Below are 18,297 nucleotides of genomic sequence, written 5' to 3' on the forward strand. Positions count from 1 at the left end.
AATTTTAACAAAATACAACCTACTCACCAGAGATGCAGACTCATAATTTGCACCGCTCCTCAGAGGCTGTAAGTCAGTGGTACTGCTCGTATTCACTGGTCTGGAAGTGGCGAACAAACACTTTTCAGGCTGAGACAAGCTAGCTAGCTTCGGTGGTTGGCCGACCTCTCCTCACAATGTCTAGCTTTTCTTAAAAATGGATTTTTAAGTATGTTCCAGACCAAATTAACTTCTCTTGCTCCGTCAGCCATTGTGGGCATAAAAAAGTCTAACTCAGATGTATTAATTAAGATGCAGAGCACTTCAGGCAAGTTTTGTCGAACTTGGCTGTAACAGTGTTTCTCTGACCAGCCTATCAGAGGATGTAAAAATGCTGACGCTATTCTGGGCCAGCTAGTTGGCCCTATGAGGTGAATTTGAAATCTGATTGGTTAAAGAAACAGACCCATTGATAATATTCTCTATGGTAAACAGGACAGCACTACAGACTTTGAAGGCCCTTGGCAGATTAGAGTGACATGGCAGCACATAGAGGCTGAAATCTGATTGGACAAAAATTCTAACATCCACATACACGTACTGAAAGCAGTGCAGCCTAGAGAAACGCTATGAAATGAAGAGAATAAACTTTTGGGAATAAGTGAATACAATTTCATGAAACAAATATTAGAATTTAGGTTGTAAATGTAGGTCAGTGATTTTGATAGTGTTTATGCCAGCAGAGAAGGATTTGCTGGCCCTGACTGCCACTGCAGTACATACATACATGCATACATACACACAATTTCTAATAAAGAATATTCTGCCATCAAAATGGATGGTACAAGATAAAAGTGTTATTCCATGCGTCTGAGATTATTTTGTGACATTTAGCTCTAGGTCAGCTCCTCTAGCACAGCATCCTCTTAAAAGAAAAAAGATTTTAACACCGACTTTTACCACTTTACCTTTCCTAACTGGCACTTAAAAATATAATTCAAATAATGAATTAGACAAATAATTCTAGTATTAAAGGATTCCACATCATTTAGAACATAGAGGATTCTGACACCTTCTAGAGTTTCTAAAAGCAGCCATAAACAGGACAGGTCTGGTATTTTAGCACTATTTACTTGAAAGCTTTCATATATACAATATATTGTAGTTATTAAAAATTCCTACTATATATACAGTATATGCAGTGCCATATAACATTCGCTTGTCTCAGGTTGGAAACAACTGTGAAATTGTAATTGACCAAAATGTAACAAACTAACAATCAAATTTAACTTTAAAATACTGCATTTATTGTTCAAATATCCATTTTCTATTTGTTCTTTTGTTTAATTAACCATTCTGTTCTTCGTCCTCTTGTTTTTATTTTCTTTATCTTTGGGTTTTCTCTTGTATATAATATTTAATTAATGTAAACAGCTAGACTGTAACATTAAATGGCAGATAAAACCTTATAGCACTAAGTTCTCTAGTTAACATTAGTTAATGGTTTAATTATTTATGATTTCATTTTCATTTCTGACTTGTTTTGTTTTGCTTGTTTTTTCACACCTTGGTCTTAACAGGGTATTTTATTTTAATGGGAGTGATTGTGTCTAAAATGTGTTTGTTTGTATGAGGCATCTTTTAACAGGTGCTCCTTTTTATTACTGACTGTGTGCAGATCAAAGATGAGAAGAAGCCACTGCCGGCTACTCAACCTCCCCCTTCTGTTTCTGTTGTACCCGGTGGATTCCTTAAGCAGCTTGTGAGAGAGACCGAAAAGGAAACTAAGTTAAAAGAACCTGAGCTCAAGGAAGAGAAGGCGGTGAGAAGCTGATGAGATTCACAGTTTTTAATACATTGATGGTGTGTCAGGTGTCTTTTTCACCTTTATTAGACCACATTAATTTTTATCCTCATTACAGCCAAGCAAACTAAGTGAGAACTTGGTCCAGCAATTTCTGCTTCCAGACGAAACCCCACCCATACTGGAGGCAGAGATGGCCCTCAGGGCAGAGCAAATGGTTAATGCTGCCCTGAAGGAAAGGAAAACGTCCTTGCCAAGACAGAGCCTAAGTCCAAATGCCATGACTCAGAAAGATGACTTCAGAGTCAGTACACCTGAGCAAAGTGACCTTAAACAGGAAAACGGTTCCAGCACATTAAAGTTTTTAGAGGTGTTGGCAGAGAAAAAGAACCTGAAAGAAAAAGCAGAGGTACAGCTGGGTGTGAAAGAGGTTCAGGAAGAGGAGATAATAGAATTGAGACAAGAGCCAGAAGGACAGCTTGCTGATATCACCCTAACTGAGGAACCCAAGAAGCCTGTGGTAGGTTAAAACAACACACTTGAATTTTTTGTTTTATTACAATTAGCTAAGGTGACTAAAATAATTTTATGAAGCTCCTCAGATAAGGTGCTGTGTTTTTTACAAAAAAAATTTTTCACAGACTGAAATTTACTGCATGAATATCTATTTGCTATTAGTAGCTTTGGTAGCATTGCAAATTATACACAAACATTTTAATCACTCTACTCATTTACTGGAAATAAAAAACCCATCATTTTTAGTATTTAAAGCTGACAAAACAAATCTGTCTTTTTTAACAAACTATTTTATTGTTTTGTAGAATAAAAAATAAATATCACTACATAAATTTTTGACATTGAACATGGCAGTGGGCATAAATCTGCTCTTTCACTTTATAAAAGCTTATTCTATCAGGGTTCACCTGGGATAAGGACTGTTGGTTCAATTGTAACGAGACACTTTTTAAGGCGATTTATGTTAAAACATGATGACTTATCTTTATACGTCAATGTACTTACAGTATAAAGGTGATTTAGTATGTTATCATTGGTATGTTATAATTAATAATATTAATAATATTATTAATAAGAGGGTACATGTTCCCATATATGTATGTATATATGTGTGTGTGTGTATGAATATATATACTTATTTTCCTCACTGTATGTGTATATATATATATATATATATATATATATATATATATATATATATATATATATATATATATATATATATATATATATATATATATATATATATATATATATACAGTGAGGGAAATAAGTATTTGAACACCCTGCTATTTTCTCCAACTTGGAGGGGTCTGAAATTGTCATCGTAGGTGCATGTCCACTGTGAGAGACATAATCTAAAAAAAAAAAAAATCCAGAAATCACAATATATGATTTTTAAACTATTTATTTGTATGATACAGCTGCAAATAAGTATTTGAACACCTGTCTATCAGCTAGAATTCTGACCCTCAAAGACCTGTTAGTCTGCCTTTAAAATGTCCACCTCCACTACATTTCATTTCATTTCATTTCATCTTCTCCCGCTTATCCGTAATTCAAGTCGCGGGGGCGGCAGTCTAAGCAGATTCCCCAGACACTTCTCCGTGTCCAGGGATCGGGCTGTCAAGGCCCCTGCCTTCGACTGCTGCCCAATCCTCTCAGCACCGGTCCCTCCTGCAGGTGGTGAGCCCACGGGAAGGCGGCCCCACGTCGCTCCGACGTCACGGTCCTTGATTTATTTTTCTCGTAAGGGTCCCCTGGAGCATAGAGGGTTAGGGCCTTGCCCAAGGGCCCAAGATTGGCAGCTTGGCGATACCGGGGCTTGAACCCCCGACCTTCCGATCGGTAACCCAGCGCCTTAACCGCTGGAGCCACCACTCCCCCTCCACTACATTTATTATCCTAAATTAGATGCACCTGTTTGAGGTCGTTAGCTGCATAAAGACACCTGTCCACCCCATACAATCAGTAAGAATCCAACTACTAACATGGCCAAGACCAAAGAGCTGTCCAAAGACACTGGAGACAAAATTGTACACCTCCACAAGGCTGGAAAGGGCTACGGGGAATTGCCAAGCAGCTTGGTAAAAAAAAGGTCCACTGTTGGAGCAATCATTAGAAAATGGAAGAAGCTAAACATGACTGTCAATCGCCCTCGGACTGGGGCTCCATGCAAGATCTCACCTCGTGGGGTCTCAATGATCCTAAGGAAGGTGAGAAATCAGCCCAGAACTACACGGGAGGAGCTGGTCAATGACCTGAAAAGAGCTGGGACCACCGTTTCCAAGGTTACTGTTGGTAATACACTAAGACGTCATGGTTTGAAATCATGCATGGCACGGAAGGTTCCCCTGCTTAAACCAGCACATGTCCAGGCACGTCTTAAGTTTGCCAATGACCATTTGGATGATCCAGAGGAGTCATGGGAGAAAGTCATGTGGTCAGATCAGACCAAAATAGAACTTTTGGGTCATAATTCCACTAAACGTGTTTGGAGGAAGAAGAATGATGAGTACCATCCCAAGAACACCATCCCTACTGTGAAGCATGGGGGTGGTAGCATCATGCTTTGGGGGGTGTTTTTCTGCACATGGGACAGAGCGACTGCACTGTATTAAGGAGAGGATGACTGGGGCCATGTATTGCGAGATTTTGACCTAAACCCAATAGAGAATCTTTGGAGGAAGCTCAAACTCCGTGTTTCTCAGCGACAGGCCAGAAACCTGACTGATCTAAAGAAGATCTGTGTGGAGGAGTGGGCCAAAATCCCTCCTGCATTGTGTGCAAACCTGGTGAAAAACTACAGGAAACGTTTGACCTCTGTATTGCAAACAAAGGCTACTGTACCAAATATTAACATTGACTTTCCTAAGGTGTTCAAATACTTATTTGCAGCTGTATCATACAAATAAATAGTTAAAATTATACATTGTGATTTCTGGATTTTTTTTTTTAGATTATGTCTCTCACAGTGGACATGCACCTACGATGACAATTTCAGACCCCTCCATGATTTCTAAGTGGGAGAACTTGCAAAATAGCAGGGTGTTCAAATACTTATTTTCCTCACTGTATACACAAACACTCACATATACACACATAAGTATATACATACATAAAGATATCTTTATGCAGTCATTTTATGGTGTACAGTTGTAATATTATTTCTCTCTCTCTCTCTCTCACACACACACACACACACACACACACACACACACACACACACACACACACACACACACACACACACACACACACACACACTGTCTACAGAGGGATGTCTGGTATGAAGCTGGAACAGTGTGGTATGTGCATAACAATGGCTACACCCTTGGTGAGTTTTTACAGCATTAAAACATGTATATGTATATTTAGCACATTTGATACAACAATGATATTTTACAGAGTTTTGCATTGCTAGAGAATTTCAAGTTTGCAATAGCATCAGATTATTTTATTTAGAGTATGCAGTGTAAAGCAAACAATATTTACAGCTATCCTTTTGGAAAGCCTGATTATGTGGAAAAGCCTAAAAATTTATTGTTTTCTACTGTTTTAAAGCTTTGACAATCAATGGTATCTTACTACAGTCCACATATGTCAAATTGAGAAAAGAAAAGTCAATTTTATAACAGATTAAGTATTTAAAATGTCCCCTAGCATAGCTAATTAACCCATAATGCTCTAGTTCAGTAACTGGTTAAAAGTGTTCAGTCTATAAAAAACTATTTTAGGGACACTGATGATAAAGTCTTTTTGGATTAAATATTGCAACATTTAATATGCATAAATACGCATAAATACTGAACATACTTTTTTATGTGTTTCCTGTATGTTTGTGTAAATGTATGATCCATAACAAACAGCTACTCAGTTGAAGCCTGATGAAGGCACACCTGAGCTCCCTTTTGGGAAAGTGAGGGTTCGACTCCACACAGATGGCTCTGTACACGATGTCGCACAGTATGAGATTCAAAAGGTGAACATTTTACCCTGTTTCTATATTTGATTAAATGGTTAATTCTTCACTTGGAACAACACTAATAGAATTTTATGTGTTTATGTCTTAATATCCCATGAACAGAAAATGACAGTAAATATAACAGGAGAGTTAACATTTGAACATGAGGCTTTTCCTGCCTATAATCATTATCCAGTTTTGATCTAATCTGCATATTTTGTACTTTCTCTATATAATTGTATATCATTCTAGATTTAAAGCATATATCATAGCTTATCTTTATGTATTCCATAGTAATATTTAATTTAATACATATTTAATTTTCTAAAGATATGTTCCGCTTATTTCAGCATACCTTCACATATGTCTTTATTCCTGCCCCTCAAATTGTCAGGAGAAATTCTTGAAGCTTCTAAAAGAAAAGTGGGTCCTATACAGTGGTAATCATGACCCTGTACCAACTTTTTTGAGACTCAATGCTGCTATTAAATTCAAAATTATTTAAAATTTTCCTAAAAAATAAATGCCCTTAGTTTAAACATTTTATATGTTTTCTATGTTCTACTGTGAATATAATATGGATTCTAGTTTTATTTACATTTTGGGTTTTTTTTACATTTTTTGCAACATTACACATTTTTTTTGGAGTTACCTATGTTTGACCAATACTGGTGCATTTTTTATAAAGATATTTCTATACCTAGGAGTTGTTCTTCTATTATAACAGTGTAATATACCATATTTACTTTCCATAGCTGTATCAACTGTGTATTATACAATGTTTCACAATTCTATGACAGATATATGTTGGTTTTCTATCCACAGCTGAATCCACCAGAGCTGGACTTGTGTGAGGACTTGAGTCAGTTAGTGAGTGTAAATGAGTCCAGTATTCTGCACACTTTGACCACCCGAGCTAAAGCCCACATGGCCCTTACACATGCTGGACCAAACCTGCTGGCCCTTTGGCCTCCTTTAGCAACATCTGGAAAGGTATTTTTCACTCTTGAGCTTTCGAGTTGGTGTCTTCATCTTTTGTCAAGTGCCTGGTTCTAATGCCAAATTTTTTCTTATTTTAATTACAAAATATTACACATTGACTTTACTTTAATGAACACATTCTATTTAAGTATTTTAACTTGCTGATTTATTTAAAAACAGAAAACTAAATTTAAAGATTTGACCATGCAAATATTTTTCTTCTTTTATTAATGTTTTTTTTTTTTTTTTTATTCTTTTATTGACAACACTTATATGATCCATTAAATACTAATCCTCCTTTAAACGTGTGAAGTTTTTTGTATTAATTTTTACTCTGTATTTTTCACTCTTTCTTATTAGGGGATGCGAACCCGTCACTGGGACACATGGGAAGCTCCTGCTCCTCTGCAAGCGCTGGTTCAGACGGTTTATATGTCTATGGTGGGCCAACGGAAGGATCAGTGTGTAATGGCTCTGGGTCGCAGCGGCACAGGAAAGACCACATTGTGCCAGGCTTTTGCCAGGGGACTACTCAAACATGCTGGCACAACAGGAGAAAGCATTACATGTGAGTTTATTGTTTGTACCTTAATGCATATGTGGTGTAAAAAGGTATTGAGTGACAAAAGCAAATTATGTTTAGGGTAAAGTCATAGGATACTGAACACTCCTAGTATGCTAGGAGCTGGAAAAGAAAAAACATAATGCACACCTGATACCTGTACACCTGAGAATTTTCACTGACCGATGGCAAAGTTTGCATGCAGTTTGTATGCTAAATGTTTTTTTTTTTTCACATTTCACTATATGGAATAGTGCTTCTTCACAGTTTATTCTATAATTTTATATATATATATATATATATATATATATATATATATATATATATATAATGTTTTCATACCAGTCCACATTTAGTTACCATTTGCTGTTATAATATCCTTCACTCTTCAGGAAAGGAACTACATTTTACTCATTCAGCCACAAGGGTGTTAGTAAGGTCAGGGGTCAGAGCTCTATAGCATATCACTAAAAAATTTCCACATTCCATATCAACTATTTCTTAATGGAGCTTGCTTTGTGTGTGCTGGTATGGGTTTGGATCTCCTAATTCAAATGAAGAGAAAATGTAATGTTATTGCATCTAAAGACATCCTATACAACTGTGTGGCTCCAACTTTTGAGAACGTCAAATAGTTTGGGAAAGAAACACATATGGCTGGAAAAATCAGGAGTCCCAATCCTTTTGTCAGTATAGAGTGTACAGCCCTAAAAAAATAAAGACACATGTTAAAGACAAATAAGCAGTGAAATTATTAAACAAAAACACCTAAAGATACAGTGCATGTCAAAAGTGTGGAAACACCTAGTATTTTATTGCCTTTGAGACACATGCATTTTATTTTTGCTTTTGTGCAAAAACACAGGAGTTTTACAGTGAATGGCTGAAAGAAAATTCTGTGGACAAATAAGATAAAATCTGATATTTTTGGCTATACTCTTACAGAATTGTTACCAAACTGCCTCATGGCCACAGTCAAACATGGAGGTGGAAGCTAAAGGTTTGGGGGTTTTTTGGTGCAGGGAATGCTAGAGACTTATTCTTGGTGAAAGGAATACTGAACCAACATAGCAACTATGCCATACTTCAACACCATGAAATTCCTTTTGGACTGACCTGAAGCATCTTTCCAAGCTATTTAACCTTTATTTAGAGAGCAAACAGTCGACAGGAGTGTTATTAATTATAGAATGACCACACCTAAATCCTATTGAACTTCTCTGGGATAAACCGAAATGCAAGGTCAGAAACACTTTTGGCAAGTTTTAAAAGAGGCATGAAAAAGTATTTTAAATGACTGTTTGGTGAAGCTGTTACTCATGATAAGGTAGAATTTTTAAATGAATATAAAGTTTAACATCTGTACATTTATTTAAATGACTGTTTGGTGAAGCTGTTACTCATGATAAGGTAGAATTTTTAAATGAATATAAAGTTTAACATCTGTACATTTATTTATTTGTTTGGTCAAAGTAAATCTTCATACTGTTACATTACCTGGTTGTTGCATATAAATAAAAGGAACATGCATGTGTCTCTTGTAAAATGAGAAAAGACTAGATATTTCTTAACTTTTGACAGGCACTGTACAATGATAATTAAGATAATTAAAAAAAGTTTAATTTTCACCACATAACTTTTTTATTTGTAAATTAAGGCTGTAAAATTATTCCGTTTGTAAAGTACAGAGGTTATTAAAAGTTAAAAATTGCTGCTAATATTGTATATTTTTCTGATAAAAACAAAAAAGAAAATATAGGTAAATCATCAACTAATTCCAATATGAAAACAAATGGGTGGAGAGAGAAATGTCCATAATCTGGTTGAATAAGTAAATACACTTATGATGTGACATGGGTGACTGTACTTACAATAAACAATTACATTTTCAAGCATATGTTTAAAGGAAAATATAATTAATTCATAAATAAACTTCTTAACAATGCAGTGATTTTGATTACCCTAAATGAATATAAGCTACTTCTGTAGCATATTTTTCATCAAGAACATGATATTATTACGTAATTGACAAAATGACAAGACAAAAATGTATATAAGGGTTTTGAGAGATAAACAGCAGCATTAAAGAAACTTGTATCTGGCAAGTACTGGTCAGTCCCTGCAAGAGACAGCAATATCTTGTATTCTTCACATCTCTAGGATATAGATTGGCTAGACAGACGTCCTTTCTTACAAGGAAAAACATTCAAGCCTGCCTAAATTACCTCATACCATGTGGCTAATGTGTTAGGATATGATAAGACCTTTGGGCATAATTCTGACAGATTTGTTTGGCCCCAAAACAGGACAGCTTATCATCCAAAGGACACCATACCTATGGTGAACCATAGTGGAGGCAGCATAATGCTTCTTTAAAACTGAGATTTAAACTCCAGTCAAAATAGATGGAACCATGAATAGCTTGCGAAAGAAGAAAAGCAATATTTTGAAATGGCCCAATCAGAAATCAAATCTAAATTCCATCAAAACCTCTGAAATAATTTGAAGATGATGTTCCTCTGCCAGTATGGTAGGTTTCAAGCATTTTTAGAAGGAAGAGTGGGATAACACTGCCAAATAACAATATACATCCAACAATGTGCTGTATTTCCAGCGAAATGTGATTGTATTGGTTAATGAATGAGCACACATATGCAAGCAGGGCTTTTTTTTTTTTTTTACCCTGAAATATTGTTTTTGGTTTTAATTAGAATTTTGTTGATTGTTAAATCTTATTGGATCTAAAATTTATTTCTATGCATCATAAAATCTAGATAAATAAGCAGGGGTGTGTTAACTTTTCCTGCACATTACTGCACAGTACTGTTTCTATAATGGTGTTGTAAACTTGGGCTTTATTTGCCACAGACTTTAAATGTACTTTTCATTCTCGCACACATTCTCTCTCTCTCTCTCTCTCTCTCTCTCTCTCTCTCTCACACACAAATTGGCACACCCCTGTTGCCACTCTGTTGTTTATAACATCTGAGTTTTTCAAATGCCCAAATACCCCACAATTATTTAGTGCAACTCACCTAAAACTTTGAAACATTGCACAGTTGTATGTAAAATATGTATGACTTATGACCAGAATTACCAGAATTACCTATAAATCATAGAATAATAGCTACGATTTAATATTTTTACCAGGTAATTGTGATGTAGACATATATTGCTATTTTAATGTATGTGTGTCACAATAGTGGAGCGTCTCCAGGCCATGTTCACTGTGCTGCACTCCTTCGGCTGTGTAAGCTCTAATCACAGTGAAGCCTCCAGCCGATTTGCCATGGTACTTTCTCTGGACTTCAACCATAAAGGCCTTGCTGCTGCAGGACATCTACAGGTGCCTCTCTACTATTCTATTCTCTCTCTCTCTAAAATTAAACATTAAATATAACACAGACACACAAATCAGTACTACCCAAATGGGATCTAACAAATGTAAAAATGTAATTAAAACTTTCCAGTAATTTAATTCAAATTAAGTATTATTTTAATTTAGTATTATTATAACCTTTAATGCCACATGCATTTATTCACAATGCCCTTTCAATTCAATTTATATATATATATATATATATATATATATATATATATTTTTTTTTTTTTTAATAAAATTTGTTTTACTGATGCACCTAGTGTCAAATCAAGCACCAAAATCACCCATAGTGCACACATCCGGCAAGTAAAAGCGTTGTAGTGGAAACATAGCGAAGGTTTCGTTTTGTGCCCATGCCGATGTTGATTACAATATTAAAAACGTAAAAAGTATTCATTCAAAGTACTTTCAGAACAGATAAAAATGTGCTATTAAGATACAATTTAATATTTTAATCGATTGACAGTCCTTATATACTATATATATATACATACATATATATATATATATATATATATATATATATATATATATATATATACATATACATACATATATATATATATACATATACATACATATATATATATATATATATATATATATATATATATATATATATATATATATACATATATATATATATATATATATATATATACATATATATATATATATATATATATATATATATATATATATATATATATATACATTGTTGTGCTCGTTACTAAAAAATAGTAACTAGTTACAGTTACTCGTTACTTCATTCAAAAAGTAACTCCGTTACTTTGTTGATTACTTACACCAAAAAGTAATGCGTTACTGCTAAAAGTAACTTTTTAAAAGAACCTTCTTTAATGTTCCCATTAATGCCCTTTTATGCGTTATGATCTATACAAACACAAAACTGACTTAAACAGTCATTTTTAAACACTATTTTATTGAAGTCAGACCTGCACAAACTGAATATATCACAAGTATTTCTGAAATAAATAACAAAACAAGCTGAATAATATATTCACAATCAAAAACTAAAGTGGCTTCTGCTGTTGTGTTGAGCTCTTAAAAATGTTCCTTTCACAGCTGAAGTATAAAAACTATCCACAGTGTAGAACAGAACACCGGGTTAGCTTCTAGCTACTAGCTCCTCAGGCATGGAGTTTCTGGAGGTGTTTCAACAGATTGGAGTTGCTGTTTATCGCAGTAGATTCGAACCAGAAAGACACAACTTACATTTGACTTAAAAGTTTTTGTCTTTATACTCAACTAAAGTGAAATAATGAGCATATTTCCACTTTGAGAAACTCGTCTTGCTCTCGCCTCGACTCGTCATTACTGCCGCACAGACCTGAATAAACGGAGACACGCCCACAGCGCGTCTTCTTCCTGTTTACAGTGGTTCATCCACCAATCCTACAATATCGTGTTTACAGTGGTTCATCCACCAATCCTACAATATCGTGTTTACAGTGGTTCATCCTCCAATCCTCCAATGCGACGCTGCTGTAAGCAGGTTAGGCTGTAGTCTACACTTCAGCCGAAATTCATTCATTTAAAAAAGTATAGGGTAACGCACCACACGGTAACGGTAAAGGAGTTACTTTATTTTTAAAAGTAACGCGTTACAGTATTAGTTACTGTCAAAAGTAACGCGTAGTACACAAAAGTGAGTACACCCTAAGGAAACTTTGTCCAGTATTGTGTCCAATATTTTGTGTGAGCACCATTGTTATCTAGCACAGCTTTAATCTTGCTGGGCATGGAATTCACCAGAGTGAATAGTGTGTGATAAACACATCCAGCATCTTGTATTAAAGAAATTAAATTTTGGTGCTTTGAGTACAATTCTCTCACAATGATCACGGATATTCAACATGGCACCTCATGGAAAAAAACTTCGTAAAGATCTGAGAATTAGAATTGTTGCTCTTCACAAAGATGGCCTAGGCTGTAAGACTAGTACCACCCTTACATTACAGTTACCAGGGTCATCCAGAGTTTTTCCAAGACAGGTTCCACTCAGAACAGGCTTCGCAGTTGAGTTGAGTCCTTTAGCTGTGCGTCAAGTGCAGAAGCTGGCTTCAAAAAACAGATGTATGAGTGCTGCCAGCATTGCTTTAGAGGTTGCAGAATCAGTAGGTCCGCTTGCCAGTCTCAGACCAGGCGCCGCACACTGCAACAAGTCGTTTTGCATGGTCGTCCCCCCAGAAGAAAGCCTCTTTTAAAGCTGGCTATGTATGTTTCCAGACCTGAACCCTATTGAGCACCTGTGAGGCATCCTCATGCGGAGGGTGGAGAAGCGCCATGTGTCTAACATCCATCAGCTCTGTGATGTCATAATGGAGGAGTGGAAGAGGATCCTAGCAACAACCTGTGCAGAATTTCATGCCCAGGAGGATTAAGGCAGTGGTAGATAACAATGGTGCTCACACAAAATATTGACACTTTAGACACAGTTTTGACATGTTCACTTAGACACTAAATGAACATGTCAAAACTGTGTCCAAAGTGTCAATATTTTGACAGTAATGGCTGTATGTTGAGTTATTTTCAGAGGACAGTTATTCTGTTCTGATATACAAGCTGCACATTTTATATATATATAAAGTGATACCTCGGCTTGCGAGTATAATTCGTTCTAGGAATGAGCTCGCAACACTAACACAAAATGCTCAATAACTAATACAATTTAAAGGAAATACACTCGATGCGTTCCACACCCATAAATACACATATAAAATAATTTTTTATTGTAATTATTCTACATATTATTATCCCTAACATAAATAAATAACAATGAATAGTTAACAATAAAAAATTTAAATAATTACCAAATTAACTCACACTTGACCTTTGAGGAGAGTCGTGGCTGGTGTGAGGAAGACTAGATGGAGGAGAAGGGGGTTATTGCTTCGAAGGATAATCTCCCTCCATGAGAACTTCTGGTACAATATCGGGAGTTTTCTCTTTTGAACGACTTTCACTATAACAGAATCACTTAATTTACGCTTTCTGGACATTTGGACCTTTTTTTTACACTCTTACATTCATTTTTTAACTATATATATATATATATATATATATATATATATATATATATATATATATATATATATATATATATATATATATATATATATATAAAGTTTTGTTTGGTTTTGTTTTCCTGTCTCTGCTCTGTACTAATATTGATGTTTGTCTATCACACAGACTATGATGCTGGAGAGGTGGCGGGTTTGCCATAGCCCCGAGGGAGAGAGCAATTTCTTAATCTTCTCCCAGATGCTGGCAGGCCTTAGTACTGAAAAAAGGTCTGAAAACACAAGCCGTTTTTTATATATATATATATATATATATATATATATATATATATATATATATATATATATATATATAATAGCACTGTTGTTATGTTTTGAATGTATGTTTGTTTTTAAGGAATACACTTAAAAGAAGAAAATTAACATGGTATTTTATATCAATTCCCATTTAAGGATTCCCATTTTTCTGCACCTGTAACTGGATCAGAAACTTTTAGATATGTGTATATACATTATCTTACAAAAGATAAGTACACCCCTCATATTTCAGCTACTATTTTAGTAAATTTCTCAAGGGACAATACCATAGAAATGAAACTTCGATATATTTTAGAGTAGTCAAGGTGCAGCTTGAATCAAAGTATAGATTTACTGTCCTCTAAAAATAACTCAACATGTATGTCATGTAACCATGCAAAGCCAAAAGTCCTCTTCATCATGTTCTTGCTTTTGTCGTCTTGGCAGGACCATACATTTGTGTATCTTATATCAGAGCAGTTAGAACTTGGTGCTTTAAATACATTTCTCTCATACTGACCACTGGATGTTCAACATGGCACATCATGGCAAATACCTTTTTAGAGAATTTGAATTGTTGCTCTCCACAAAGATGGCTAGAGCAATAAGGACGGTTACACCCTATAACTGAGTTACAGTAAAGTGGCCAGGGTCATACAGAGGTTTCCCAATATGGGTTCCACTCTGAACAGGTCTCACAAGGGTCGATCAAAGAAGTTGAGTTCTCGTGCTGTGCTTCAGTTGCAGAACCTGCTTAAAAAAACAGACGCATGAGTGCTGCCAGCATTGTTTTAGAGGTTGCAGAAGCGGAAGGTCAGACGGTACACCTCCCACTGCAACAAGTCGGTTTGCGTGGCTGTCATCCCAGAATAAAGCCTCTTCTGAAGCTGGCTCACAAGAAATGTTCCTGCCCCCCTCCCCTTTGTGGATCTTCCCACTTTGTCCAGGCCTGCCTCTGAATGATGTTCTCTTCGAATGGAGGTCACTCTGTGCAGTTTGGGACGGTTTCTCATCAGCGCCTTGGGTGGTTCCTTGAAATTCCGGAGTAAGAACGGGAGCTTTGAGGATAAATTGGACTGTAGTTAATGTCAACAGTCTGCTACATTGACTCAGGACTACTTTTCGCTTCTGATCATCATCACTGTACCCCGCAACATCGTATATCTGCTATAAATGCACATTCAGTGCAACCCAGATGAGGATGGGTTCCCTCTTGAGTCTGGTTCCTCTCGAAGTTCCTTCCTTATGCCATCTCGGGGAGTTTTTCCTTGCCACAGTCGCCACCGGCTCGCTCATCAGGGACAAACTTACTTATAAAGAACATATTCACTTTTAATCACCACATTATCTGTGTAAAGCTGCTTTGAGACAATGTTCATTGTTAAAAGCGCTATACAAATAAAAATGAATTAAATTGAATTGAAATCCTGCAAACAGTTTGCTGGAGACAACCTGTCCAAGAACATGAATTACTGGAACCATGTCCAGTGATCTGATAAAACTAAGATAAACTTGTTTGGCTCAGATTGTGTCCAGCATGAGTGGCAACGCCCTGGCTGTTGGGAAGTTAACCTGGTGTTTGATCTGTAACTGATTTGTTGTACCTGAGCAAGTTTATAATGCTATACTCTAAGGGGATGACTTTACCAAACCATATATTTATAATTATAAATACTAAATATCTATTATTATTATCTATTAAATTGATAATATATATTGTTATTATTATATTTTACAAATGCATTTTATTTATCCTGAAGAATTTTTTAATTGTCGTTTTTACAATTTTCTCTTTTTATTGTAATCTGACAAAAGATAAAGATTTTCCAATAAATATAAAGTTCACCAATCTGGCAAAAAGCGTTTCCAATTTGTGGAACAATTTCAGAATAATGTTCCTCATCATTAAATTTTTAATAAAAATCTCATTTTGTACAGTAAATAATATTATCAAAAGGTTTTGAGACATTGTTTTTTGTAGTTTTTGTTTATTTGCAAGACATAAGCTATCTTATGCGTTGCCTTTTAGGACAGAGCTACAGCTTCACCAGTTACCAGAGAACAACATATTTGGCATTAGCTGCCCCACAAAGGTAAGAAAAAAATAACAAAACTTAAGGAGTTGAACAAATAATTTTAGCTAAGGGGGAATATACAGTGAGGAAAATAAGTATTTGAACACCCTGCTATTTTGCAAGTTCTCCCACTTAGAAATCATGGAGGGGTCTGAAATTGTCATCGTAGGTGCATGTCTACAATGAGAGACATAATCTAAAAAAAAAATCCAGAAATCACAATATATGATTTTTAAACTATTAATTTGTATGATACAGCTGCAAATAAGTATTTGAACACCTGTCTATCAGCTAGAATTCTGACCCTCAAAGACCTGTTAGTCTGCCTTTAAAATGTCCAACTCTACTCTCTAATTTATTATCCTAAATTAAATGCACCTGTTTGAGGTCGTTAGCTGCATAAAGACACCTGTCCACCCCATACAATCAGTAAGAATCCAACTACTAACATGGCCAAGACCAAAGAGCTGTCCAAAGACACTAGAGACAAAATTGTACACCTCCACAAGGCTGGAAAGGGCTACGGGGAAATTGCCAAGCAGTGTGGTAAAAAAAAGGTCCACTGTTGGAGCAATCATTAGAAAATGGAAGAAGCTAAACATGACTGTCAATCTCCCTCGAACTGGGGCTCAATGCAAGATCTCACCTCGTGGGGTCTCAATGATCCTAAGGAAGGTGAGAAATCAGCCCAGAACTACACGGGAGGAGCTGGTCAGTGACCCGAAAAGAGCTGGGACCACCGTTTCCAAGGTTACTGTTGGTAATACACTAAGACGTCATGGTTTGAAATCATGCATGGCACGGAAGGTTCCCCTGCTTAAACCAGCACATGTCCAGGCACGTCTTAATTTCGCCAATGACCATTTGGATGATCCAGAGGAGTCATGGGAGAAAGTCATGTGGTCAGATGAGACCAAAATAGAACTTTTGGGTCATAATTCCACTAAACGTGTTTGGAGGAAGAAGAATGATGAGTACCATCCCAAGAACACCATCCCTACTGTGAAGCATGGTGGTGGTAGCATCATGCTTTGGGGGTGTTTTTCTGCACATGGGACAGGGCGAGTGCACTGTATTAAGGAGAGGATGACCGGGGCCATGTATTGCGAGATTTTGGGGAACAACCTCCTTCCCTCAGTTAGAGCATTGAAGATGGGTCGAGGCTGGGTCTTCCAACATGACAATGACCCAAAGCACACAGCCAGGATAACCAAGGAGTGGCTCTGTAAGAAGCATATCAAGGTTCTGGCGTGGCCTAGCCAGTCTCCAGACCTAAACCCAATAGAGAATCTTTGGAGGGAGCTCAAACTTCGTGTTTCTCAGTGACAGGCCAGAAACCTGACTGATCTAGAGAAGATCTGTGTGGAGGAGTGGGCCAAAATCCCTCCTGCAGTGTGTGCAAACCTGGTGAAAAACTACAGGAAACGTTTGACCTCTGTAATTGCAAACAAAGGCTACTGTACCAAATATTAACATTGACTTTCTCAGGTGTTCAAATACTTATTTGCAGCTGTATCATACAAATAAATAGTTTAAAAATCATATATTGTGATTTCTGGATTTTTTTTTTTAGATTATGTCTCTCACAGTGGACATGCACCTACGATGACAATTTCAGACCCCTCAATGAACTTCTCCATGACAGTTCTTATTTTTAAATAAAATAAACCACTTTTTAAAACTGTTACAGAGCTGACCCTCTATGTAAACTCTAAGGGTATTATCTGTATGTGTATCCTATTTGTTTAATGCTCAAATGATGTACTGTATAACTGTTTTCCTATTCTAATATATTTCTAATAAAAATATCTTTATATTCTATTTAAACTTTACTGTAAGTGATTTCTCATGTTTCATGTCTTGTGGTTATTTATTATTATTATTATTATTATTATTATTATTATTATTATTATTATTATTATTATTATTATTATTATTATTTGGGATAAAAATGTTGAAAAAACCTCGCATCCCAAGTTTTGGCCAACTGTATTTAAAGTTCAAGAATATGTTCACCAGACGATCATGTTCATCTGTTAATTTTCAAGTCCCTAAAGCTGGCAAGCTTTCTAAAATAATTACAATAAAAACAAAATAAATACCCCATGTTTTTTGTATCTGTATACCGTTTTATTTGTTTAATTTGAATAATAAGTTTGTATTCTTTGTTACACTCACTCCACTAAATTCTCTC

The 18,297-nt window shown here is 35.8% G+C and overlaps 1 protein-coding gene across 3 annotated transcripts in view; it reads left to right on the plus strand.

The window, feature by feature from the left end:
- Nucleotides 1-18,297, plus strand: part of myo18b (myosin XVIIIB) — a 54,405-nt gene that overhangs the window by 5,813 nt on the left and 30,295 nt on the right. For all 3 annotated transcript variants that reach the window (XM_083569003.1, XM_083569004.1, XM_083569005.1), the window contains 9 exons: nt 1,658-1,801; nt 1,902-2,303; nt 5,075-5,135; nt 5,668-5,780; nt 6,588-6,755; nt 7,104-7,311; nt 10,509-10,651; nt 13,901-14,001; nt 16,058-16,121. In XM_083569003.1, the coding sequence (XP_083425129.1) occupies nt 1,658-1,801; nt 1,902-2,303; nt 5,075-5,135; nt 5,668-5,780; nt 6,588-6,755; nt 7,104-7,311; nt 10,509-10,651; nt 13,901-14,001; nt 16,058-16,121 (1,404 nt within the window). The remainder of the gene's footprint in view (nt 1-1,657; nt 1,802-1,901; nt 2,304-5,074; nt 5,136-5,667; nt 5,781-6,587; nt 6,756-7,103; nt 7,312-10,508; nt 10,652-13,900; nt 14,002-16,057; nt 16,122-18,297) is intronic.

The sequence above is a fragment of the Silurus aristotelis genome (genome assembly GCF_946808225.1).
Source record: "Silurus aristotelis genome assembly, chromosome: 18".
Lineage (NCBI taxonomy): Eukaryota > Metazoa > Chordata > Actinopteri > Siluriformes > Siluridae > Silurus > Silurus aristotelis.